General features: G+C 46.2%; 1 protein-coding gene across 9 annotated transcripts in view; it reads right to left on the bottom strand.

Moving 5' to 3' along the window:
* IRAG1 (inositol 1,4,5-triphosphate receptor associated 1) overlaps positions 1 to 25,169 on the bottom strand; it is a 118,972-nt gene extending 93,803 nt beyond the window's left edge. For 6 of the 9 annotated variants that reach the window (XR_009596628.1, XM_027979395.3, XM_042233060.2 and 3 more), the window contains exon 1: positions 24,754 to 25,169. Coding sequence is in view for 4 of the 9 variants with exons in the window: in XM_027979395.3 (XP_027835196.2) it covers positions 24,754 to 24,820 (67 nt within the window). In the remaining 5 variants the exon portion in view is untranslated. Of the gene's footprint in view, positions 1 to 24,680 lie in introns of all 9 variants that reach the window. The other 3 variants (XM_012095774.5, XM_060399907.1, XM_060399906.1) reach the window with 2 other exon arrangements.
* Positions 25,170 to 25,674: the final 505 nt, after the last annotated feature.

Below are 25,674 nucleotides of genomic sequence, written 5' to 3'. Positions count from 1 at the left end.
AGGTTCTAGGTGTTATATGCATGTGTGAGTTTGATGGCTGGTCACTGACTGTCCTTGACGTGGCTCTGGGGTAAACTGGCTAAAATGAGCTCAGGGAACATCCAGGACCACAGGTGAGGGTCCTTTAACTCAGGGACTAGAGGGAGTGCCTCTTAATTCTTGCTGCAGGTCCTGTCATTTGGTGGTCTTGTGAAGGGGTCATTTAAACAAATTCTGGCTTCGCTAGTTGCAACTAACTGGAAATCAGATGACTCAGAAAAAAATTAATAAGGGTATTGTTATTGGTTGAACTGTGTCCTCAAAATTTCATATATTGAAGCCTTAGCTCCTAGCACCTCAGAATGGGACTGTATCTGGAGATAGTGTCTTCAAAGAGGTGAGGGCATCAAAATGAAGCCATTAGGACTTTATTCAGTCTGACTTGCATCCTTATAGGAAGAGGAAATTTGGACACACAGAGAGACACCAGGGCTGTACATGCACAGAGGAAGGACCATGGAGGGCACAGCAAGAAAGCGGCCTTGTGCCAGCCAAGGAGAGACCACAGGAGAAACCTCGCCTGCTGACACCTAGAGCTGTGAGAAAATACGTGTCTGTTGTTCAAGTCACCTAATCTTTGGTATTTTGTTATGCGAGACCTAGCAAAGTAATACAGCTATTGACAGGATTTCTTAGTCATGTCAGGTTTGAAGTCAATTATTTTTCAAACAGCAAGTCTTTGGTATCAATGAAATTTAGGGGAATAATTGCTTTAGCACGTTTCTAGGCCAGTCACAAATGTCCTTTCAGGATTCTCTAATAAAATTAAAATGCTCTGAAGTAGGCCCAAAGAATTCCAGCTTTAAAGAAGTAAAACTATCACTATTCACAGAAGACACAATCTTATATGTAGAAAATCCTGAGAAATCCACTAAAAAATCTATTAGAATTAATAAACACATCCAGCAAGTTTGCAGGATACAAGATTGATGTACAAAAGTCAACTATATATTTCTATACACTAGCAGTGGACAATCTGAAAATGTGAAAGCATAAAATAATTGGGAACATACTCGATAAAAGAAATGAAAAACATATACTCTGAAAACAACGAACATTGTTGAAAGAAATTAAAGAAGACCTGAATAAGCAGGATGCCATCTCATATTCACAGATCAGAAGACTAAATACTAAGATGGAATAGTCCCCCAGTTGAGATATATGTATATATATATAAAACAATCCCTATCAACATCCAACAAGTAGATCCTAAATTTCATATGGAAATGCAAGGGTCCAAGAATAATCAAAACAATCTCAAAAAAAAGAAGGGAGAAAATAAGTAATCCACACTTTTTAATTTCAAAGCTTAATATATAAAACTACAGTAAGACAGTGTGATATCAGATGCTACACAAAAATAGACATAAAGGTGAATGAAACAGAATTGAGAGTTCATAAATAAACCTTTATATTTATAGCTAATTGATTTCAACAAAGGTGCTTAGATAATTCAATGGGGGAAAGAATAATCTCTATAACAAATATTCCTGAAACAAGTGAATATCCACATTCAAAATAATAAAGTCAGACCTGTTCCTTATACCATATGTAAAAATTAACTTGAAATAAATCAAACACCTAAGTGGAAGAGAGAAAACTATAGAACTCCTATAAAAATATACGAATAAACCTTCGTGTCCTTGGGTTAGGCAATACCTTCTTAAATACAATACCAAAAACACAGTCAATAAAAGAAAATATAAATAACTTGGACTTCCTCAAAATTAAAACTTTTTGCACTGCAAATGATACGATCAAGAAAGTGAAAATACAACCAATAGAATAGAAGAAATATTTGCAACTAACATATCTAATAAGGGACTTGTATCCAGAATATACAAAGAACTCTTACAAATCAATAATAAAAAGACAAAAATCAATTTTAAAGTAAACAAAATATTTGAATAGGCATTTCTCCAAAGAAGATATACAAACGGCCAATAAACATGTAAAAGGGGTCCAACATAATTAGCCACCAGAGAGTACAAATCAAAAGAACAATGAGATACCACTTCATACCCATTAGGATGACTAAAATGAAACAGACAGATAAGAACAAGTATTGGCAAAGATGTGGAGAAATAGGAACACTTACACATTGCTAGTGGAAATGTAAAATGATACAGCCACTGTGGAAAATACATTAGCAGTTCCTTGAAAGATTAAACATCTATTTGCCATATAATCTGCCAGTTCCACTCCTAGGTATATACTCAAGAGAAATGAAGACTTACAGCTACACAAAAACACGTGCACAGGGTTCATAGCAGTATTATTCATTACAGTCAGAAAGTGGAAATAAACCAAATGTCCAGCTGATTAACAGATTAATAAAATATGGTATATCTAGACAATGGGATATTATTTAGCCATAAAAAGGAATGAAGTACTGATCCATGCTAAAATATGGACAGACCTTGAAAACTTTATGCTAAGTGAAAGGAGCCAGCCACAAAAGACCATATATTATGTGACTGCAGTCATACGAAACAGCAAGAATAGAGAAATCTATAGAGGCAGAAAGTAGATAAGCGGTGGCTTAGGGCTCACAGGATGTGGGAGGATGGGAAGTAACTATTAGAAGGTACAAATTCCTTTTTGAGTGGTGAAAATTTTCTGGAATTTTAAAATAGTGGTGATGGCTGCACAATTCTCTGAACATATAAAAAAATTGGAATTGTATCTTTTATTTATTTACACTTTGTTTGGGTGAATTACACGATATAGGAAGTATATCTTAATAAAGCTGTTAAAAAAATAAAACTTTGGCCAAAAAAAGAAAAGAAAAAACAAAGAATTTAAGACAACAGATTGAGGAAAACAGATGGAATATCTGTTTGTGTATGGGGCTAAGTGTGGAGAAATAAAGGAGAAAGAGACAACAAAATGATGATAAGAAACAGGAGAGGACGGAGGGGCCAGAGACACGCGCTGAGAGAGACAGACACGTGGAGACGGGGAGACAAGACTACACCTAAAAGAGAGAGAACCCCAAGGTGCATGTGCAGATCGTCCGTCGATTCTTCCATCTAGCAGGTATTTACTGCGCACCTACAAAGCCAAGCTCTGTATATATCTAGTAAACCAGGTAGAGCAAGTCACTGAGTTCCGTGGTTAGAGACAGAGCCTCCGTCAGGCACTCGCAGGCATCGATGGTGAAAGCTGGGGTGCGGTCCACCGGTCCACAGACATTTACACATACTCACTCCAAACCACATCAACACATGCCAAATTCCCCAAAGTCCAATCATCCTGCCCTGTACATCGTTTCTCACCTGAAGCATTTAAGATTCTGCTAACAAGGACATTCAAATATTCAAATATGTTGAACTTTTACAAGCACAGGCACAAATGGGAATGGCGTCTTTTATTCTCTTCCTAAAGTTTCTATAAAAGAGTCTCAAGGACAGGATTCATCGCAGTCAGGAGCTTCCTTGTACTCTTCGCCTTCATCTGTAAGGACTGGCTTTGGAAACAGAGAGGAATATGAACTGTAACAAGTACACCAGGACTGCTCCTCTGGGCTTGCAGCTGGAAAGTTCCCAGAACACGTTGTTAGAATTGTCCTTTCATCCATTCAGATTTAGCCTGATAAAGACATTCATGTTGCCCATTCTCCTGTCTCCTGTCCCCTCTACTGCTGACAAGCGCGTGAGAGGAGATCTCAGCTCGTCAGGAAATGTGACTGTTCCCTCCACAGACTCTGCTCCCTGCCTGATTTAGAAAGGAAGGCAGGGAAGTTTCTGGATGTCTCTGGCTCTGATCCCTTTTCTCCTAAGTTAGCCAGAGTCCAAGCCGCATAACGTCCCTGAAATAGTCTTGAGTCATCCTAAATTGGTAGTTCATTCCCCCTCCCTTTTTTTTTTTTAAGATTTTTTTGGTGTGGACCATGTTTCAAGTCTTTATTGAATTTCTTACAATATTGCTTCTGCTTTAAGTTTTGGGGGTTTTTTGGCCCTGAAGCATATGAGATCTTAGTTCCCCAACTAGGGATCGAATCCATACCTCCTGCAATGGAAGGCCAAGTCTTAACCACTGGTCCATCAGGGAAGTCCCATCCATCCTTTTGCATTAGTGTGTGAAGAATTCTCTTTGGAAGATTTGGTATTCAGTGCTTTGGGCACTGTGTACAGGCAGAGAAGTAGGAAATTCATAAAACCCAGGGCATGGGGGAAGCGGACACTGGCCCGCAGACTCTGGGCAGGTTGAACCAGAGCTGTGCTGGGAAACAGCGCTTGGTTCCCTGAAGGCCTCCTCAGCTGGCCACCATTTGGAACGGTAGTGAATTAATGTGGTCCAGGCTCCAAAAATAGTATTCAGAGCATCTAAAATTGCCTTCCACCCGGGGCTGGGCCAGTCCCCTGGGGATGTCAGTATTTCTAGAATGTCTCCATTCACCCAGAGTGCCTTGTGTCAGACCCGAGTGGGGATCTGGGCAACCGTTAAGGTCTGCTGGTTGGGTTCACTCTTGCCCAGGCCTTCTCAATGCTACATCACTTGTCCTGCTTCCCAAACAGGAAATGCCCTAGATTTATGCTGCTTGCTGCCACCAGGTCAAAGGCCTTTAACCAGGCACATGGCTCGGAAGGGCAGAAAGTGGCCTGGCTGACTCTCTGTCATTGTTTAGCCACTAAGTTGTGTCCAACTCTTTGCGACCCCATGACCTGCAGCGAGCCAGGCTCTGCTGTCCTTCACTATCTCCCAGAGTTTGCTCAAACTCATGTCCATTGAGCCAGTGATGCCATCCAACCATCTCATCCTCTGCCATCCCCTTCTCCTCCTGCCCTTCCAGTGAGTCAGCTCTTCACATCAGGTGGCCAGAGAATTGGAACTTCAGCTTTAGCATCAGTCCTTCCAATGAATATTAAGGGTTGCTTTCCTTTGGGATTGACTGGTTTGATCTCCCTGCTGTCCAAGAGACTCTCAAGAGTCTTCTCCAATGCCACAATTCAAAAAGCATCAATTCTTTGGCATTCAGCCTTCTTTATGGTCCAACTCTCACATCTGGACTTGACTAATGAAAAAACCATAGCTTTGAGTATGTCATTAGCTGTGAATTAATTCCAAACTAATTCCTAAAAATGAAGACCAGGAAAGCAGAATCACTTGGTAGGGGGCAGAGCTTCTGGCTTGATGCTGATGCCAAAGAAAGACATTTCCATGACAGCCTATCTCTCAGAATGATTCTGGGTCCCCAGGGAACTTTATTATCAGAAAGACTTGTCATACCAAGCGTGTCTCAGTGCCTCTGTATATCCTCTGCTCTAAGTATGAATGTCCTTTACCCCCTCTTCCCTGCCTGACAAATGCCCCATTGCCCTCTCCTGCAATGTCTTGCTGAGGACTGGGAAGCCACGGTGCACGTGAAGTTTGTCTGCGATGAATGCTTCTGAATCACCGCCAGGTTGTACTCCATGTCTAGAGATGCACACCCCAGACTTGCCCACCTCTCGATCAACAGGGATTCCCAGTTGCCTTGCCCCCAGGACAGGAGGGACACAGGGAATGGGCATCTCCAACAACTGGACTGACCTCCAGTCTTCCAAAAATGAAGTGGTCAGGCTCTCCAACACTGCATGAGCTGCCTGATCGAACGCAGCCTGAGTGTCTCAGCTTAAATATCATGTGTTTACTTCTCATTCTCTTGGCTGTCAGCCTCCTTAGTGGCTCCACATTGCCTCCTTAAGAGATGCCCACGTGGCACAGAGCAGAGAAAGTGCTTGGGGAGTGGGGAGGGAGGACAAGTTAGCCTATGTCTCTGTTTCCTCTTCTGCAAAAGGAAGATCACTGATTCCACCTTAGGATGGTTACTTGGATGAAATGAGATGTGTAAACAACTTGGCTCAGAGTTGCTACTTTGAGGGACAGCTGCAAATTATGCCCTTTGTTGCAGCAAGTCCCTCTTCTTCTGGTAGCAACAATAGCATCATCATCCCTTTGCTAGGGGACGGATGAGGCCAGGCTCATCAGAGCACCGCATGCCCCTGGCCCTGGCAGTTCACTGAGGGAGGAACATCAATGGGTCAGAATGAGCCAATACTGGAGGAAGAAACAGTGTCCTATCCACAGACACCAAATACACACTCCCACCTGGGCTTACCTGTGTCTGCACACTAATTGTCCTACTGTGAATGAATGTATTGTAATTATTTTTATGAATAGCTTTGAGGAAAAAAATATCATTGCACATTTTAAAATGAAAGTGTTTAACTGTTACTACCATGGACATTCTTAAAATCCTTTCTGTACTAAGGAAAAATAAAATGAATTTCCCTTGCAGAAAATAAAGAAAAGGAATGGGCCAATAAATTCAACTTGGTGACTTTCATTGGAAGGATTGGGGGAGTCCTTGCTGCTGGGGGTTCTGAAAGTGAAGTGAAGTGAAAGTTGCTCAGTCGTGTTCAACACTTTGCGACCCCATGGACTATACAGTCCATGGAATTCTCTAGGCCAGAATATTGGAGTGGGTAGCCTTTCCCTTCTCCAGGGGATCTTTCTGACCCAGGAATCAAACAGGGGTCTCCTGCATTGCAGGCGGATTCTTTACCAACTGAGGTATAAGGGAAGGTTCTGAGAGGAGGATATAAGCTGGGAACTGCAAGCACCACGGTGCCACTGAGAGGCAGAGGCTGCCTGAGAAGAGAGGTCCCTTACTGAAGGCAGTTGGGAGATGGAGGGAATGAGCCCCATGGGTCCAGTCATTTCTGGAACTGCCCTAGACATCTCAGTTATGTGACCAGGAAAATTCTGGTTCTTGTCTAATCTAATTCAAATGCCTTTCTGTTCCATGCAAACAAGAATCTTGGCTAATGCGGAGCTCACCAGATTTGGTTTGACCATGACCCCTTGCCATTGCTCGGGGTGCAGTGAGGGGCTCTTTGAGGCCAGCAGAGCTAATACCACAGCCCACCTTCTCGTCCTAGCCTCCTTCTCTTCAGTCCATCAGCCACCACCCTGACCATTCTGGAACACGGGCTTAGTCCTGTTATTCCCCGCTTAGAAGGCTCCTTCCCGGCCCGCGCCCCACCACTGTGTAGAGAGCAAGTCGCCACTTCCCCAGCTCTACCTGCAAAGCCCTCTACAGTCTGACCCAATTCCCTCTCAGGACCCTCTCCCCTGCCACCCCACCTGCTGCTTTACAGATATTGTGCCTGATCCATAGCTGCCAGCTCCCCACTCTGAAATGCTCCCCCGCACCCTCCCACACACCCTGTGCTCTTCCCTGGAAAACCTTCCCCTTCTCACCAATCTGCCAACATTCCACCTCCTCAGCTATCTTCTCTTCTGAGAAACCTGCCCAGATGACCCGGGCAGAGTGAATGTCTCACTGCCCTGCCCTTCCTCCCTGCTTATACATTGTACTTGTCAGTCTGTCCTTAAGTGAGAATAACGTGTATACACTTTGAGAGCAGGAAGCATGTCATGTTGATAAGGGTCCCCCCGGGGCCCCCACACAAGGATTGCCTGCCATATGCTCTTGGTAAACTTGTTGACAAGATCTGAGCTTCTAGCTGACAAGCTCTGAGGCCCCTGCCCCTCCTCTCAACCACACTCTAGGAGAAGGGAATGTAGCCTTGGGGTCACATTTCCTCTTTACCGGGAAACTTTTTTTAATTGTGGTAAAATAAGTATAAAATAAGTTGTAAATTTAAACCATCTTAAAGTATGCAGTTTGGTGGTATTAAGTGCCATCACAATGCTGGGCACCTGTCACCATGATCCGGTTCCAGAACTTTTCAGCACCCAAATGGAAACCTCATACCTGCTAGGCAGTCCCCTCCCATTCCTCCGCTCCCCCCGCCAGGCCTGTCAACCACTAGTCTGCTTTCTGTCTGTATGGATTTGCCTGTCCTGGGCATCTCCTGTACACGGACTCATACAGTATGTGGTCTTTGTGTCTGGCTTCTTTCACTTAGCATCGTGTTTTCAAGATTCATCCCTGCTGTAGCATATGTTACTACTTCATTCCTTCTAATGACCAAATGATACTTCACCGCACGGTTATATCACATTTTGTTTATCTGTTCATCAGTTGATGGATATTAGGTTGTTTCCACATTTTGGCTATTGTGAACAGTGCTACTATAAACATTACTGTAAAGTTTTTGTTTGAACACCTGTTTTCAAGTTTGGGGTATATACCTCAGAGTGAAATTTCTGGGTCACATGGTAATTCTACATCTCCTGGGAAGCCTCTCACACTTGCCATCTTTAATTTCACCGATATCCTGAGTCTGCTTAACTGAGTTTACTTCTGGAGAGTCCGTCAGCTTTTTAAAAGTAAGCTATTTCGTCTTTATGACTGTCTCCTGACAGCAATCCTTACGGGGTGTTCCCAGTTTTTAGAGTTAACCTTCTGCTGTTTTGAGTTTTCTATTGTCTAAGCTGTTCAGGTCCACTTGTCTCATTTGTGCATCACAGAAATGCTGCAGGGTAGATATTATGATGTCTGTTTTTCAGATGAAGAGGCTGAGTTTCAGTGGAGGGATGTGACTCGACAAGGTTCACAACCATAGGGGACCAGCTGTGATTGATGCCCAGTGCCAAGCCCTTTCCATACAACCACAGTGTCCCTCTCTGTCCAAGGTCTTTTTTGAAATAATGTGTTCTGAATATCTGAAATGTATTCTCAGATCCATTACTGTTAAAGACGCCCCTTGCTAGGTGACTGGTCAGTGCTGGCACAGACTTCACACACTCTGCCAGTTGGCACCTCATTTATAATCAGAACTTCTTCCCTGGGGCCAATTCTGCCTGTAGCAAGAAGATCAACTTTTTCCTTTTCTGGGTCTTCTGGGACCTGCTGCAATCCTGGGTTAATACTCCCTTTTGATGTTGAGCTGAAGCTAAATGTGAGGGTGTCCCTCAGCTCAATCTGACATTTCCTCCCCATTCTTTTATCCAACTCAAGTTCAACCCAAGAGCATCCTCTTCCCCTTCTCAGGAGGAAACTCTCTCTTGGACTGAGGAGTCCCGTGATCTCTTTGGAGCAGAGAAGAGGCGCAGCCATGCTTGGAAGCCTCCAACCCTAGTATCCTATTTCCCCGTGGAACCGCACGGAAGACTGTAAAGCAAAATAGACGACGGACGGCAATGACAACACTCACATTCATCAGAGCATACCGTGCCCCCGATGCTTCAGGTCTGTTGGCTCACACTGTCCCCCAGCTGCGCCTGAAGGAGGGTGTCCTTCAGCGGGTGAGGAAGCTGAGACTCAGCGCCCTGTGGTGATTCCTCCAGAGCAGCAGGGCTGAGGGTGGCCGGGCAGGTGGACACCAGCAGAGCCCACGCTGTCCCGCATCCTGGTCGCCACCTGCCTCCCAGGGAGAGGCTTTGGGAGTGGGACTGGCCCTGCCCTGTCAGTCCTGAAAGTGCCTGTGGGATCTGCCTCACCGCAACTCAGCCACACGCGTTCCGAGCCAGCTTCGCCCAAGTTATGGCCTCTGGAACCCTGGTGCTCCGGGGTGAAAACAGGAGCTCTGAAAATAAAGGCTCCACATTTTGATACGCTTGGGGCTATCACTATGAGGCAGGTTTCAGCCTTCTCAGCCCTTAAGAGGCAAAATAGCCCTGGGACTTGCCTGGCAGTCCAGGGGTTAAGACTTTGCACTGCCAATGCAGAGGGTGTGGGTTCGATCCCTGTTCCTGGAACGAAGATCCCACATAACTTACAGTGTGGCCCAAAGATTTAGATAAATAGACAAATAAACAGACCCAGACATGGAGAACAGTGGACAGAGCAGGGGTAGGAGAGAGTGGGGCGAGCTGAGAGAGTAGCGCAGGTACATAGGCATTACCACATGTAAAATGGACGGGGACAGCTGGTGGGGGTTTGCTGCATGATGCTGGGGGCTCAGCCAGGCGTTCTACGACTACCTAGAGTGGTGCCAGGAGTGGGAAGGGGTGGTGGGTGGGAGGGAGGTTCAAGAAGGAGGAGACCTGTATGCCTGTGACGGATTTATGTTGACCTATGGCAGAAACAAGAGCAACATTATAAAGCAATAATCCTCCAATTAAAAATGTTTAAAAATAAAATAATAAGTAAAATACAAGGAGGAAAACTTTAAAAACACTATTAAGAAAGGATATTTAGATAGCCTTAAATTTATTTGATTATGGGATGTCAAACAGAATATCTCCTTTTTCAAGAAGTGGCTCAATGTGTCTTCCTCAAAGCCCTGATCAGAGATGCCCCTGAGCCCTCTAATTAGTGGGTATCCAGAACTGAGGGAGCATGATGGCTGTGCCCTGGGCTCTGAAGCCAGGCTGTCTGGGATCACATCCCAGCCCTGCTGCGTAGTAGCTGCATGAACCTCAGGCAAGTTACTTCATCTATCTGTACTTCAATTTCTGCATTTGTAAAACATGGATGATGATAACAATGTAAATTATACTCTACATGTTAGCTTCTTAGAACAATGTTCAGCACATAGCACTCACTAGATGCCAAGTGGCATTTTCAATCCTTCTTGAGCTCTGCAAGTCAGAGTCTACACCTGGCCTCCCTGCCCCCAGGCCAACAGTAGCATTTTTTTGTTGTTTTATAAAGCCTCTCAGTGAAGATGATGCAAAGCCAATTAAAAGACAGCTCCCTGGGAATAATCCTTCCTATCCTTGATGGCTGTGAAAGCTCCTTTTATTTCTACGTGATATTTTTCTCACTCACAGACAGGCACAGAAGAATGAGAAGACCAAGATTCTGCACGCTACTTATTTATTTTTCCAGCGGGATCTTGAGTTTCCTTCCCAACAACATGGAACATAACAAGCCTCTAAACCAAGGGTAAGGCACAGAGTGGGTGGGGTTACAGCAGGCAGAGGCTGGATGGCCAAGCCACAGAGGACAGCACCGGTGACAGGTGGTGTGTGTCTTTCCCTTTGGGGGAAGTGGGAGACGGGGAATATGACAAGTGGACTTGGATACTAAAATAGGAGAATTCACAGTAACTGCTGCAACAGACCTAAAATCTTAGTGGTGTTGCATGTACACCTTGGGGACAAAGTGTAACACAAGTTGCGATGCCCACCTCCACTAGCAAGAAGTCCTAGAAGAGACCAGTCTATATGGAATACATGGCCAGCATTAAGTGGGTATGTGAATACCAAGAATTCCTGGATGACTTTGGCTGCCAAAACCTTTTTCTGTTGCTCGGCTGATGCTCTCCTCCCTCTTATTGGAGAAGCAAGACCTTGAGGGAGAGCATGTGTTAATTCTCTCAGCTTTTAAAAGTCTTCTCTGCAAGTCTGAGTCTCTAGAGGCCTACATCCCAGGTTATCAAATTCTTGCCTCTGGGAGGCCTCAGGCTGTGCAGTAGCTGTCGCTTGCCCCACTGACTTCACCTGGAGCAGAGATGGCCCATACTGTCTGCATACGTCCGTGCCCGCCCGCATTTCCCAGCTTCCCTTGCAGTTTACTGGGGCCGTATGACTATCTCTGCCCAAGAGACCAGGTGTCACCTCTGAGTTGAGGTGCCAAGGGCAGGGCCTCCTACCTCTGCCCCTGTCAAGATGGCTCCAGAGGCCAGGAGCTTCACAGAAGAGCTGGCAGAACCAACTCAGAAGCAGGCGCACCCCCTCCTCCTGGGTCTGCCTTCTCCACTGAGAGTGTGTGAGCGGGGAGGGGAAAAGAGGGGCCCTCACCTACTCAATGGACATGAGTTTGGGCAAGCCCTGGGAGATGGTGAAGGACAGAGAAGGCTGGCGTGCTTCAGTCCATGGGGTCACAGAGTGTTGGACATGACAGAGTGACTGAACAGCGACAGCTGGCTAAGAAAGGAGCACAGTGTTTGCCCACAGGGCCGTCCAGGAATTCCTGGCATTTACACAGCCATTTAGCGCTAGATGCACCTTCCTAGTGGGCTTTCTGTGACTAAGCTTCTCGCTGTAATTTGGGGGAACAGTGTGACCTGTGATTCTGATATACCAGCGGTACCATGGGACAGTGTGGCAGACGGCATGCCGCAGACTACAATATACACACAAATGACCCAGGGGTCTCGTTAAGCTGCAGATTCTGATTCAGTAATTCTGCGGCAGCACTCAGAAGCCTGCATTTCTAACAAGCTCCCAGGTCACTAGACTATGTTCTGAACAGGAAGGTGAGGGGGTAGGGCTGACTCATCCATTACATATGGTAGGAAGAGAGCCTAGGGCCCTTGAAAATGTTTTAATCACTTTAAAAAAATCAGAAAAAAAAAAGCTTTTAGGTCAAAGAAAATGTTTTAATACATTACATTTAACATATTTATCTTTACACCAACAGAGATATAGATTTTGTAAGCAAGAAGGGGCTCACGGGGACTTCCTCGGCCATCTAGTGGTTAAGACTCCGTGCTTCCACTGCAGTGCGGCATGAGTTTGATTCCTGGTCAAGGAAATACGATGCCTCAAGGTACAGCAAAAAAGTAAAAGTAAATAAGTAGTTGTTTTTTTAAAAAAAAAAAAAAAAAGAAGAAGAAGAAGAAGAAAGGCCTCATTAAGGCAAAAATGCCTAGACCCCACCAAAATCCTACACAGGGCAGGGGGGCAGTGGGAGGGGCTATGCCATCTATAATGTGTATGAGTGTGCATATTCGACTCTTAGTAACCCCATGGACTGTAGCCTGCCAGGCTCCTCTGTCCATGGGATTTCCCAGGCAACAGTATTGGAGTGGGTTGCCATTTCCTCCTCCAGGGAATCTTCCTGACCGAGGGAAGGACAGAGAAGCCTGGCATGCTTCAGTCCATTGCAGATGGATTCTTTACTTGATGAGCCATCAGTGAAACCCCTCTATAGTACATAAAATTGTGAAATCTTGAGCAGTCATGAAAGGTGACACAGATAAAATGGCTCTGTGGTCCTCTCAGTGGGGAGGATCATAGGAGATACAGTATAAGAACATGTTACTAGGCAACAGAGAATGGCAGCCAAGCTCATCCAGAAATTCTTGGCATCCATACTCACTTAATGTTGATTCCTTTTAGGATGGTCTCTTCTAGAACTTCTTGCCACAAGATGGAGGTGGGCATCCCAATTTGCATTAGACTTAGTCACCAAGATGCAGTTAGTTGTTTGAACCATTTTTCTGAGTGTCCTCAGGTTCTCAAGATCTCCACTTAGGGAGCTCTGAGGGGTACCCAATGCCTCCTGGTGGCCCTCAAATTCCAGTGTCCCAAAGTCTTCCAAGAGACTTCCAGTCTTTTTTCCCCTGCTCCCCATGGCATAGGACACACCCATGTGCTCCCACAGCTGGGGGGCTTGGAGCAGCTGGCCCTGTAGTGAAAGGGAAGAAGGACCCGGCTCCAGAGGCATTTTTTGTTAGTGACGAGCACAAGACCATCATCTCTAATCTAAGCAGCAAACATTCAAAGCACGAGTCAAACGCCTTGTGACAGGAAAGAGAATGAATAAGCATTCCCTTCAGCAGTAAATGTTTCCTTAATAACGCAGCCATCCATTTGGACCTGATGCCAGGTCTGACTGTCCCCAAAAGCACTGCATTTACTTTGAGAGACTGGACAATAATAGCTGACTCTAACACACCTGCGATCCTCCTTTGTCGCAGATGCGTCTGCCACAATTATTGCTCTTGCTTGGCCTCAGTCATGTACCTACTGGGGTGAACCATTGGGCCTTGGTTGGTGTACTGTTCATGGATGAGGAAACTAAGGTCCCAGAAGAGAGATGTCATCTGTTCAAGGGCACAAAATGAATTAGAAGCAGAGCCATGCCTAGCACCTGGGACCACTGCTTATATATGCAGTCTTCATTTCAGCACCAGGGATGGATATTGGAATACTGCCTTCAAACTTTTACTGTTTTCAAACTTGGGAAGATTCATTCTTTCATTCACTCACTGTCTACTGAAAACCACCATAAACCTGCCATGGTTCTAGCTTCCCTTAATACATCTCAATAAAATCATAATGATCTAACCTTTTGAAGAGTCTTACTGGCCCAGCCTCTATGTCCTCCAGCCTGATAGTTCCAATCTGTTTCTATCTGTTGATGGGCTGTATATGTTTTGCAGCAAGGGCACTCTAACCTTGACCTTTCCACTTTCCACTGTGTAAACCCGAGTGAACTAGCAAAACTCAAAGCCTCAATTTCTCATCAGTAAAATAGAGATATTATTATTACCTATCTCACAAGGTGCAAAAATGTTATAATATGTGTAAAGCATTTAACACACTATGTAGCTGGTGCTCAGTCAATGACAGCTGTGATAGTAATGATCATAAGTACATCATTATTCCCTTGCTCTTGTCAAGTGAGACATGCTCCTGGGGATTTCAGCAAGTGGAACCTCCCCACCCAGAATGCTGAAAAGCCAGGCTTTCTTTGTTCACGTGCGTGCACAGCTTCTGTGGTTTACAAACTATAGGACTCATGACAGAGGGACAACTTGCAAGTGTTTCTGGGTCTAATGTACCAGATCCTTGAAGTCATCACCATGTCCATCTTCATCTGCCGAACCCAGCTGACCGGAGAAACAGTCTGCCCCAACCAGCGGAAGGCCCTGTGAACCCCAGCATTGTTGGAAATGTTGGCTGTACGTGGGGACAACTGCAGAGGAAACAAGGCTGCCCTCTGATGTACAACCGTGTGAAAAACCACATGCAATGGATATGATTAGTCATCTGTGGAAGTAACCCAAGAAATTGTCTGTAAATGTGGCTGAAGAGACGGGAGGCTTGACCAGGATCTCCGGAGGGCAGGACAGAAAGACAATTATAAGCGTGTGACGACACCTTTTGGAGAGAACTTTGCTCTCAGCGATTTCCCCTTCTCTACGAGGATCCCTTACATACTGAGGAATGGCTCCTTATGGCCACATCTATATCCCACGATCCTGTCACCTGATCATGGCTGATTGATATTGACCCAACCAAACTGGGCCTATCAGGGTCTCTCCCCTGAGACCACGGACAGAGCCATGGAACCTGGTTAAGATAGGAGTTGAGCCCTAGTGTGGTGGTCTTCCAGGTCGGGGTTGCATACCCCAGGAATATCCAAGATGATCTGTGGAACACGGGAAGACAGTCGGGAACTATCACTTATTTCATTTCATTAATATTAAATAAGCAGACGGGCAACGATGCCTTCATTCAAGTCACCGGTCGAAAGGTCACTGTCACATCCAGTTTCTGAGATGTCCTGGGGGAACACAGGAAATTCTACAATGCTAAGGGACTGACGTCACACCCTCAAGTATTCATTTGCTTTCAGGGACATATGACACAGTTTATATGTGATCAAGTGGATTCGTGAAACATATCTAGTTTTAAGCAAACCAATCATCATAAAATGGACAAGTGGCTTAAATGTCTCCTGCAAATATGTGGAGTAAGTATACTATAACTACTAATAATACCACAAGCAACTCTCAAAAGTTTCTACAACCTAGTGGATCACACTAAAGAAGTTCAGTTACAATTCTGTAAGTAAGGACAGTTTTCTTCTACATCAGCTGTCTGAGCTGGCTATCCTTCGCCTGCTCTCTCTCTCTCCTTGCCCTGCCCCAGGATTCATCCTCTCTGCTCTGGGCTCCCGGATGACACCTATAAGACTGGATGCAGGCTTCCATGCTTGCTGAGTTTGGCCAACGGACCAGTAGGAGGTAGGGGGTAGGGGGAGAGGTTGGGCATTTCCTTCCCTGCACCCTTCTCGCTTCAGTGTTACATCTCTGGCAGTGGCTGTGACCCTCCTTAATAACAGCTCAACCTGGATGCTCCCGCCTCCACGGCTCCAGGTGTCACTGGCTTCCAATCACACTATTTTCTCCTCTCGCCCCTCCTGGCTAGAAGTGGTAATGGCTCCCTGCTGTTGCTAGTTTGAGGGAGTACCTGGGCACCATCCCTCGTGGTTTCTAAACCTCTATAAATGGTTCTTTCTTTTGTTAAATCTCTTGAGCCAACTCAGTTAAACTTGGTTCCTCACCGGGAGACTGGTACGTGTCTCATGTAGTCATGACAGTTATTAAAGCCAGAGGTTATCCAAAGTGCTGAGATCTTAAAACATAATGAGGCATAAGTAATCACATTTCTCTTAGTAAAGAATACGCTTTTAAGGAAAACAAAACAAAACAAGTCACTGGCACTGGTAAAAACACAAAGCAAGATTTTTAAATAGTGTTTTCTCTTTCTTATCTCTTAAAAATTTCTATTTTCATTAATTTTATAAAATAACTTGCATATCGCCAGTGGTAAAGAATCCAACTGCCAGTGGAGACACAGTGCAGGAGACACAAGAGACGCAGGTTTGATCCCTGGGTTGGAAAGATCCCCTGAAGTAGGAAATGGTAACCCACTCCAGTATTCTTGCCTAGAAAATTACATGAACAGAAGAGTCTGGAGGGCGACAGTCCATGGGGTCGCAAAAGACTCGGACAAGACTGCACACAAGCACAACATGAATGCAGTGGCTCATGAACACAACTGAAAACGGAGACATACACATAAATTAGAGATGCATTCTAAAAATATTTTAATTGATGAGATGAACCATCAAAACCCTCTGCTGTAGAGAAGACCTCTGCTCTAAAGAAAACACTGGCAAGTTCCTGCAGCCCGGGGCCTGCGTTCCTGGGGAAAGTCTCCTCCTTCCTTTGATTCTCTGAACTCTGTTGCAACAAATCCCATCTTCCTACAGAAGACAAAGGGAATTCCAAAGAGAAATGCTTATCTAAATTTCTCAGGGGACAGACCCATCCTGTGCTCTGGGGGAGTATCTTTATTATAAGCAGAGATGGCTATCAGGCCATCTTATGGCTCACATGAAATACTCCTTAGAACTTTCCACCTTCTGAGCTAAATCTCCATCTCCCAGGCATTTTGGTCACTGGAAGGGTAATCCTTTCCCATACATTAGCGCACAGGCATTCAGAATCACATACTTCACTCTCTTGTGAGTTTGATTATCATGAGTCAGTCTCCATATACATAATTAACTCCAGGCCACAGACCAGGACCCTGGAATACCCCCAAGATCATGCTCCTTAGGGAGTCCTCTTGGCATCCAGTCTACATTCCTCCTGACAATATTCAGCTTCATCATCATCACCTTCCATCAGGGACCAGTTGGATCTCAACTGGGAAACAAGAAAGATGTTTAAGGTAAGAAGTCCAGAAGGGCATCACAGTCTTTCTACCAGGGAACCAAACCCCAAACAAGTGGAAAATATCATGATAAGACAGCCCTTAGTGAAACCTGACCACCTAGAGCCACAAAACTCTAGGTGTTTCCTGTGCTTGATGTTAATCTAAGCTTAAATAACAGTTATTATTTATTGAGTACTTATACACATATAAGTACTATGGATACAGCAGTCCATTTCATTTTCATAAAACCTCTTTGAGCAAGTTAAATTATTATCATCTTCAGCCTCATCTTACAGGTAAGAAAAGTAGTTAGATTCTTTCCCCCAAAGTCACACGGTAAGTTGCAGAGGGATTTGAATTCAGGTCATTTGTTTGAACACCTGAGGTCCCAACCATACTCCATGCTGCCTCCGTAGCAGATTGCGTGGCCTTGGCGTGTCTAGGAACTTTTCGGGCATAAACCTTGGTGGGTCAGAGGGAATGACTCAGGCCTCATGACACAGGACATGGCATTTCCTGCTAATAGAAAGCTCATGGTTCTAGACTTTTATTTTCCTACTAAACAGAAGATAAGGTCTTGCTCATGGACAAGGTAATGAGACCTGATAGAGACTGCCACATACTGGGAGTTCCCTGGCTGTCCAGTGGTTAAGAATTCACCTTCCAATGCAAAGGATGAGAGTTCAATCCCTGGTAAGGAAACTAAGATCTGAGAACTAACTACTGAGCATGAAGGCCACAACGAAAAATCCCACATGCCACAACTAAGACCTGACCCAGAAGGGTGGGAAGGGAGGGGGTCGCTGAGAGCAGACACCAAGCTGAGGGATTTAACCCCACGAAGCCGACACCATCATTATCCCTGTTTTACAGGAGAGGGAACTGAGACTCGGAGAGGTTAGCTGTGGCTCAAGGTGTAGAGCTGGTCAGTGGTGGAGTCACGTGGTCACTCCAGGGCCTGCGCTCTCCACCAAGCAAGGTGCTAATTCCAGCTCCAGCCACCAGCTTCCACTGTGACTGTGAGAGAAGAGCGGGTCAAAGCTGAGCCCTCCTCCCAACTCAGAGCCGGCGCTCTTTTGACCACATCTGTATGAGCAAAATCAAGGGTGTCTTCGGGCTTTCTTTCTCTTCTGATGAACCAGGAACCTTGGGCTCTCTGGAAACATGCTCCAGTTAGCTTGTGGGTAGCCTCCAGTAGCCTCTGTGTGTCTCTTCCTGGAGTGACCACCATGCCCTCTGCACCATGTCCCAGCCCTGCACCCCTGCTGCAACCACCGGATGGCCCCGTCCCTTCCAACCTCTTCTGGGCCCGTTGGCTCCTAATTTTCACTTAGTTCCCTCTGCCCCATCTTATACTCACTGATACGCCTGCTCACAGAACCTGTGTTTCCTAAACCCGAGTCATCTACACCCCACCCTCACACGTTCTCTCCTATATATTTAGTGATTTAATTTTTTTCATTTGATTAGCAAGGCGCCAGGATTGCTCTCTTGGCTGGGCCATCTACCAGCTCTGTGTTGTTGGTCAAGTTATTTACCCTCTCTGGCCCTCAGTTTCCTCATCTGTACAATACAGCGAACAGTTGTAACTACTTCAGGGGGCTGCTATGAGGATGAAATGAGGTCCTGCAGGGAAAACAATAGAATATCGCTAAGCACATGAGAAGTGCCTGGTGTGCTAGCCTCCCTTGTCGTCACACTTATTTTAAAAGGGAACTGTATATCCCTACCATCCATGGAAAAGTCAGTACCATTTGTAACACAAATAGAGAGGACTTAGTTGTAAAAATAAACTTAATGAAAACAGTTATTAAATTCTAACTATTCCTGACGAAGTCTCCAAGCCCAAGACTTGCTCTCATTTTTGTCAAGAAGAGAGACAGGAAAGCATTGGAAAGACGTTGAAGGCACACTAGGCACAAAGCCGGGGGAACAACTTGCCCCGATTTGCCTGGGACGTCTGGTTTTAGTACTGCCAGTCCTGCACACCCGCGCTCCTGGGCTGCCGCAGATAGACGGGAAAGAACATAAAAGGCAATTCTGACGTGAATCCGTGTGTTTAGAGCTGAGTCAATATCCCACTCACTAGCATCTTGCAGAAAAAAACTCACACCCTAGAGCCACACCAAACAAGCCCACCTGGGAGCACGGAGTTCCCAAACGCCACACATGGATGGAAAAGCCGTCATGTGTGTGCCACTGAGGCGCGCCCCAAAGAAAAACCACACTTGTAAATGCCCAGTGGGAGGAACGATGATTTAACTGTTGCACGGCAGAATTACTCGGTCGCATACAACCATGTTTTGCATACAACCATATTTTGCATACAATCACGTTTTGAAGTATCTTTCATGACATGAGAAAATAATCAAGATAGAATGTTTGGTTAAAAAAAGACTACTACTCAGACATTAAAAAAAGAAAGAATGAAATCTTGCCATTTGCAATAACGTGGACAGACTTGGAGGGTATTATGCTTAGTGAAATGTCAGACAAAGAAAGACAAATACCTTATGATATCACTTATGTGGAATCTAAAAAACAAACTAGTGAATATAACAAAAAAAGAAAGAGATTCACAAATAACTCTAGTGGTTACCAGTGGGGAAAGGGAATCAGGAGGGGTAGGATAAGAGTAAGGGATTAAAATTTGCAAAGTGTTACGCACAAAATAAATGATCTATGAGGATATAATGTAAAACATAGGGAACACAGCCAACATTCTGAAACTATATAAGGAGTATAACCTTTAAAAATTGTGAATCAGTTAGAACTGATGCTGGAGCTGAAACTCCAATACTTTGGCCACCTGATGCTAAGAACTAACTCATTTGAAAAGACTCTGATGCTGAGAAAGGTGAGAGGAGAAGGGGACGACAGAGAATGAAATGGTTGGATGGCATCACTGACTCAACGGATATGAGTTTGAGTAAGCTCCGGGAGTTGGTGATGGACAGGGAGGCCTGGCGTGCTGCAATCTATGGGGTCGCAAAGAGTCAGACACGACTGAGTGACTGAACTGAACTGAATGTTATAAGCTGTAACATATAATATTGCACATCATTGATACTTCAGTTTTTTAAAAATTGGGGGGAAGAAAAGCCAAAGATGTCCTTCAGTAGGAGAATGGATAAATTGTGGTGCATCTAGGTAACGGAATGTTATTCAGTGCTAAAAAGAAATGAGCTATCAAGCCATGAAAAGACATAGAAGAATCTTAAATGCTTGTTACTGTGTGAAAGAAGCCAGTCTGGAAAGGCTCCATAGTGTGTGATTGCAACTGTATGGCATTCTGGAAAAGGTGAAACTACGGAGACAGTAATAAAGATCTGTGATTGCTAGAGGTTGGGGTTATCGGAGAAGGATGAATAGATGGAGCACAGAGGATTTTTAGGCAAGTGAAAATACTCCGTATAATACTATCATGGTGCAAACATGTCATTATGCAATTTTTCCAAACCCACAGAATGTACAACACCAAGAGTGACCCCTAAGGTAAACCATGGACTTTGGGTGACTATGATTGTTAATGCAGGTTCATCAGTTGTAACAAATGTATTACCCTGGTGGAGCTGTTACCTGGCAGAGGCTATGGTGTGTGGGGGTGGGGAGGAGCTGGGAAATTTCTGTGCACACTTTCCTCTCAACTTTGCTGTGACCCTAAAACTGCTCTGAAAAAATAGTCTTAAAAATTTTTTTTATTTTGGCTGTGCCGTGTGGTTTGCAGGATCTTAGTTCCCCGACAAGAGACTGAACCTGGGCCACTGCAGTGAAAGCGCTGAGTCCGAAACACTGGACCACCAGGGAGTTCCTTTAAAACAATTTTGTTTTTAAGCAGACTATAAAACCCGTATGGTAAGACCCTAGTTTCATAAAATATACAGAAATGTAAAGGAAGAGACACACCATATTAACAATAGTTTTGGGGACTTCCCTGACGGTCCAGTGCTTAAAACTCCACTCTTCCAATGCAGGGGGCACAAGTTCCATCCCTGGTCAGCGAACTAAGATCCCCCATGCTGTGCAGCCTGGACAAAAACAAAAACCCAGTATTTATCTCTGAATGATGCAATTCCACAGAGATCTTTCACTTATTTATATTTGTTTCTGAATTTCTTGTTTATACTTTCCAAGAAAGTTTAGCAAAGAATACACATTGCTTTTATTACTAGGGAAAAAATCTGAATAAGAATTATATTATATTATCTGAATAAGATGAAATGGGGTGGGGGGTGGGAGGGGGGTTCATGTTTGGGAGCTCATGTACACCCGTGGTGGATTCATGTCAATGTATGGCAAAACCAATACAGTACTGTAAAGTAAAATAAAGTAAAAATCTTTAAAAAAATTATAAATTTAAAAAGTACTGGGGTGGAAAGAAAGTAACCAGAGCAGATTACGCCCCAGCCTTCGCGAACCCTTTTTTCACATCTGTGGCTTATTAGCTGAGAGGCAGAAGAGGTTTTCTGTCCGGCTGGCTGACTGTCACCTGCTTGCCTTCTTCCATGGGGAAGGCCCTCACAGAGAAGTCAGGGCATGCCCAAGGTCACGGACTCATGTTGCCTCTGCACCTCATCCAGTGAGGCTGCCCTGGGCTCTCACCTGGACTCAGGGTCTGGCCTCCAAGGTCCACAGGGCAAAAGGAGTCCCCTTGGCCTTCCCATCGCCTGGACTGTGGCACTGTAACTGACCGAGACCCTGGTCACTAACTAGAGGCGGCATGGCATCTAGCCCCGCAGGCGCCCGCTTTGGACCACCCTGGCCTGAGCTGGAGCCCTTGCTCACCGCCCACCAACTGTGTTCCCTTGGGCATGCTGCTTCACCTCTCTCAACCACAACATTCTCATCTCGACCACAGGATTAAATGAAATAACAGTTCTAGCACAGACCCTGGCACAAAGTCAATTCATATCCATTTTCTCTCCTCCTTCCTTTTACATTTGCTACAGGAGAACTCAGTTCTCTATCTCTGTCCCCCTGTCTCCAAGAGCTCAAAGAACAGAATCTGGAGGCTCCTAGATCTCTCCTCCCAACCCTTCTGGGCCTCTGCTCCTCCTCACTCATCAAACAGTCCCTCTGCCAAGCCACAGAGAGGGCAGCTGAGAGGTACTCCAGAAGCTACATGCGGCTACCCAGGAGAGGTGGCAGGATAAGGAGGGGGTGGATAACTTGAGACACCCCTCCACACACACACCTTGCATTCTCTCAAGATACACCAGAAGAATCTGATCATCCGGCACACATATGTAGTAAACCCAGGGCCCTGTTTAACCAGAAACCACATCATAAACATTATGTCCATTTCTTCATTAGAAAAAAAATCGCTCCTGAGAACTTTGTATTGATGTACTCTTGGCATTATTCTGAGTGTAGGACACACTCTACAGAATGAGACGGGGTCTCTGCCCTAAGAGAGCTCAGTATCCACTCCTGCTGAAGCTGTAGGCACATCCCTCCACCTTTGTTACTAATAGGACAGAGGCAAGGATTGTTTGGGAAGCTGAGAATCCATATGTGAGGTTCAGACCACCAGGCAAGGAATCTGGCTTCCTCACACAGAGACTCACAGAACCAACCCCTCATCCTGAAGTTATGAGCCTACTGGTCCACCTGAGAGTTAGTTTCAAGTAGAAGAGATCCCATGGCCTTAACTATTTTCACCCAGGATACGAAGTCTCCTGCTTGTCACTTGGTGACTGGATGGCCTTGGACAGGTCATGGAACATCCCCCGGTTCTAGTGTCCGCCTATGAAACTGCAGTGAAGACACACCCCCTTTAGCGCTGCTGGCGAGAGCACATGAAATCACGTATGGAAAGTCTGCCACTCAGTGTTGGAAGAGAGTCGGTGCTTCCCCAAGACCCGCTCAGAAGCGGCGCCAGCCAGAGATGAACAGGGCATGGTGGTTAGAGCAGAGCCTATGGAGATGGGCTGCCTGGGGTCACAGGCCAGCACCACCTGTCACCAGCTGTGTTTCCTCTCTGGGCTAAAACGTCCCATCTACATGCTGAGGACAATAATAACCTGTGCTTTGTAGGGTTGTGGAGGTCTGAATTACTACAGGCAAGTGCTTAGAGCAGTGTTCCATGCATAGTAAGAATGGCATGTTTGCTTTTTTTTTCCTTCTAGAAAACATGTTTATGGGGATCACTGATCATGGTGTAGTCATTTATACAGGATTATACCTCCCAATCTTACATGGTATGCAAGAACATCCTGCTTACTACCAAGCACAGAGGAAGGTGCATCAGCCGCGAATACAAACAGCCACTTTCAACACACCTATAGACTTGTGCACCCACACACAAACACCACTGAATCATGGACAAAACGAACGTGACAATGACGATTGTAATATCCATTAGGGACAAAAAGCCCAAGACGCTCCCCAAGGCGAAGCATACCCTCATACTCCCGGTTGTGTTGAGCATTGCGGCTGGACTCTACGGACTCGGCTCTGACTCCTAGCTCTCCCAGCTCCGCTCCTCCTCAGTGGTCTGACCCTAGACAAGTCACTTAATCTGAGTTTCCTCCCCATAAAAGCCTTGGGGTGAAGCTGAGGGGAGTTCACGCCACCTGGTGGGGACAACAGAAGCTCCGCAGGCTCCGCCTCCCTAGTGGGAAGCAACTGCCTTTTCCTGCACGAGATCCATAGGCTGCTTGAGTCCCCCCACACGGAGACCCTCAATGAGCAGCCTGAAAAGTGGGTGTTAAGAGGGCAGCTGCTGCTGAACTCTGGGAGATGGGAGCACCGGCCAGGGGTCGCTGACAATCCCACACTGTGTTTACTCAATCTGCAGAGCATCTCCAGGCTTTTATAGCCGTTTACTGGACAGGAGGGAACAGTCAGCTGGGCCCCTCTCTGGCCTCTGGCTTCTACTGGCCTTTACTTTGGAAAAAGGCAGCCTGAGTGCCTTCCACTCTAGGAATAGCTCTGATTCCAAGCTTCTGGAGGTGTGCAGGCTCAGCGGACAGGCCAGGCACACACAACCCCTTGAGCGTGCAGGGAAAGGTCACAGGGGGGCAAAGCTGGAGGCAGGAGAGATGGGGACAGGGGTAAAAACAGGGGCTGCCACCAGGACACAGGATAGAAAGTGCAGGGACAGACACAGGGGCAGGTCAAGGAGGGAGACAGACAGGGCTGGGCCAGCACAAGGGCCAGAGTGGACAGGAGGCGAGAGTGTTGGGGGGTGGGGGTGGCGGTGGCAGAGAGAGACACAAGTGCTCACAGAGCAGGGCTAGGGCAGCAGGCAGTGCACGAAGAACCCTGCCCAGTGGGCTTACGTAATCTGGGGACCCTCTATTACTCCAAAGTGGTCCACAGGAAATCTGGGGATGGGGATCCCCAGTCAGAACCCACGTTTTCACCCTAACCTGTGCATGCTTTCCAACAGCAAGCAAAAGAGACACAATTTAGTTAAGTTAGGACGGGCTAAGATTCACTTCTTATTTTAAAATGATGACAGCAACAATAAAAATACTCGGCTGAAATGCCGTTCAACCAAGCCAGCTCCCCTAGAAAGTTAAAGTCAGGCGCCCCCATCCCAGCACACCCTGTACCTTTAAGGAGGAGAAGAGTTCCCTTGCTCCCAGCTGAAGAGGCAGGTTATTCTTGGAGACAGAGACGACTTACCTAAAACTGAGTTATTCCACTTTCCTCCTCCGGCCAGCCTCTCTTCACTCTGGGGAGCTTTTACCATTTAAGGTCAATGTTACATCTGGCTCCGGAGCTTGGAGCTGAGAAGCCTCTGGCTGCTGAGCTCCACTGCCCGCCTCCTCGGAGAGGGGCTGGGACTTAGCCCGGAGCTCCTTGGGGACCCCTCTGGCCCGACTCAGGGGGCAAACGGCAGGGAAGCTGGCCAGGCCATCCGAGGCTCAGCGCAGGCTGGGCCTGAGAGGCAGTGGCTGGCCCTGGGCCCCTCCCACGGGCACCCACACAGTGGAGGGCAGTGCCCACAGGCAGCTCATGCTGCTGGGCATGTCCTGGCCAGGCAGGGACCAAGAGAACTCGGCCGATCTGCCTCCCAGCCTGGAGTCTCCAGCGAGCATGTGAGCCTGGACAAGACCCTGGCCCAGCGCCAGCGAGACTGGGAACATTTCCTGTCCCAGGGATTGGGAGATGGGGGTTGCTCCCACCTTAAGCCCTCGGGATTAGCAGAGAGAAGGGCCTGGAAGATTCAGCTAATCCCAGACCTGGCACCAGCCCCAGGGCTTCAGTCCTTGCTCCTCCACTGAGTAGCCCTGTGGTCTTAACCTCATGGAGCCTCAGTCTCCTCATCTCTAAAGTGGGAATCATTGGGATCACAATGCCTAACTCCTCGGGTTGCAGGAGGATTTGATGAGATGATACAGAAAGGCTTAGCACAGTGCTAGCATCTCAGACTTGCTGATCAACACCAGCGAGTTTCCTGCCCCTGCTCAGACACAGGTGAGGAAAAGCTGCTCTCTCCCGAAGTCCACACCTTGCCCTTACTTGCTCCTCACCAGTTTGGGTGCATCATGGTGCTGTGGGCCCTGGCCAATCACATGGGGGCTCCAGCCCTTTTCAGCAGTT

This window comes from Ovis aries, chromosome 15 (genome assembly GCF_016772045.2).
Source record: "Ovis aries strain OAR_USU_Benz2616 breed Rambouillet chromosome 15, ARS-UI_Ramb_v3.0, whole genome shotgun sequence".
In the NCBI taxonomy this organism is placed as follows: domain Eukaryota; kingdom Metazoa; phylum Chordata; class Mammalia; order Artiodactyla; family Bovidae; genus Ovis; species Ovis aries.
Note: the sequence above shows the minus strand (reverse complement) of the source record. Positions and strands in the feature narration are given on the sequence as shown.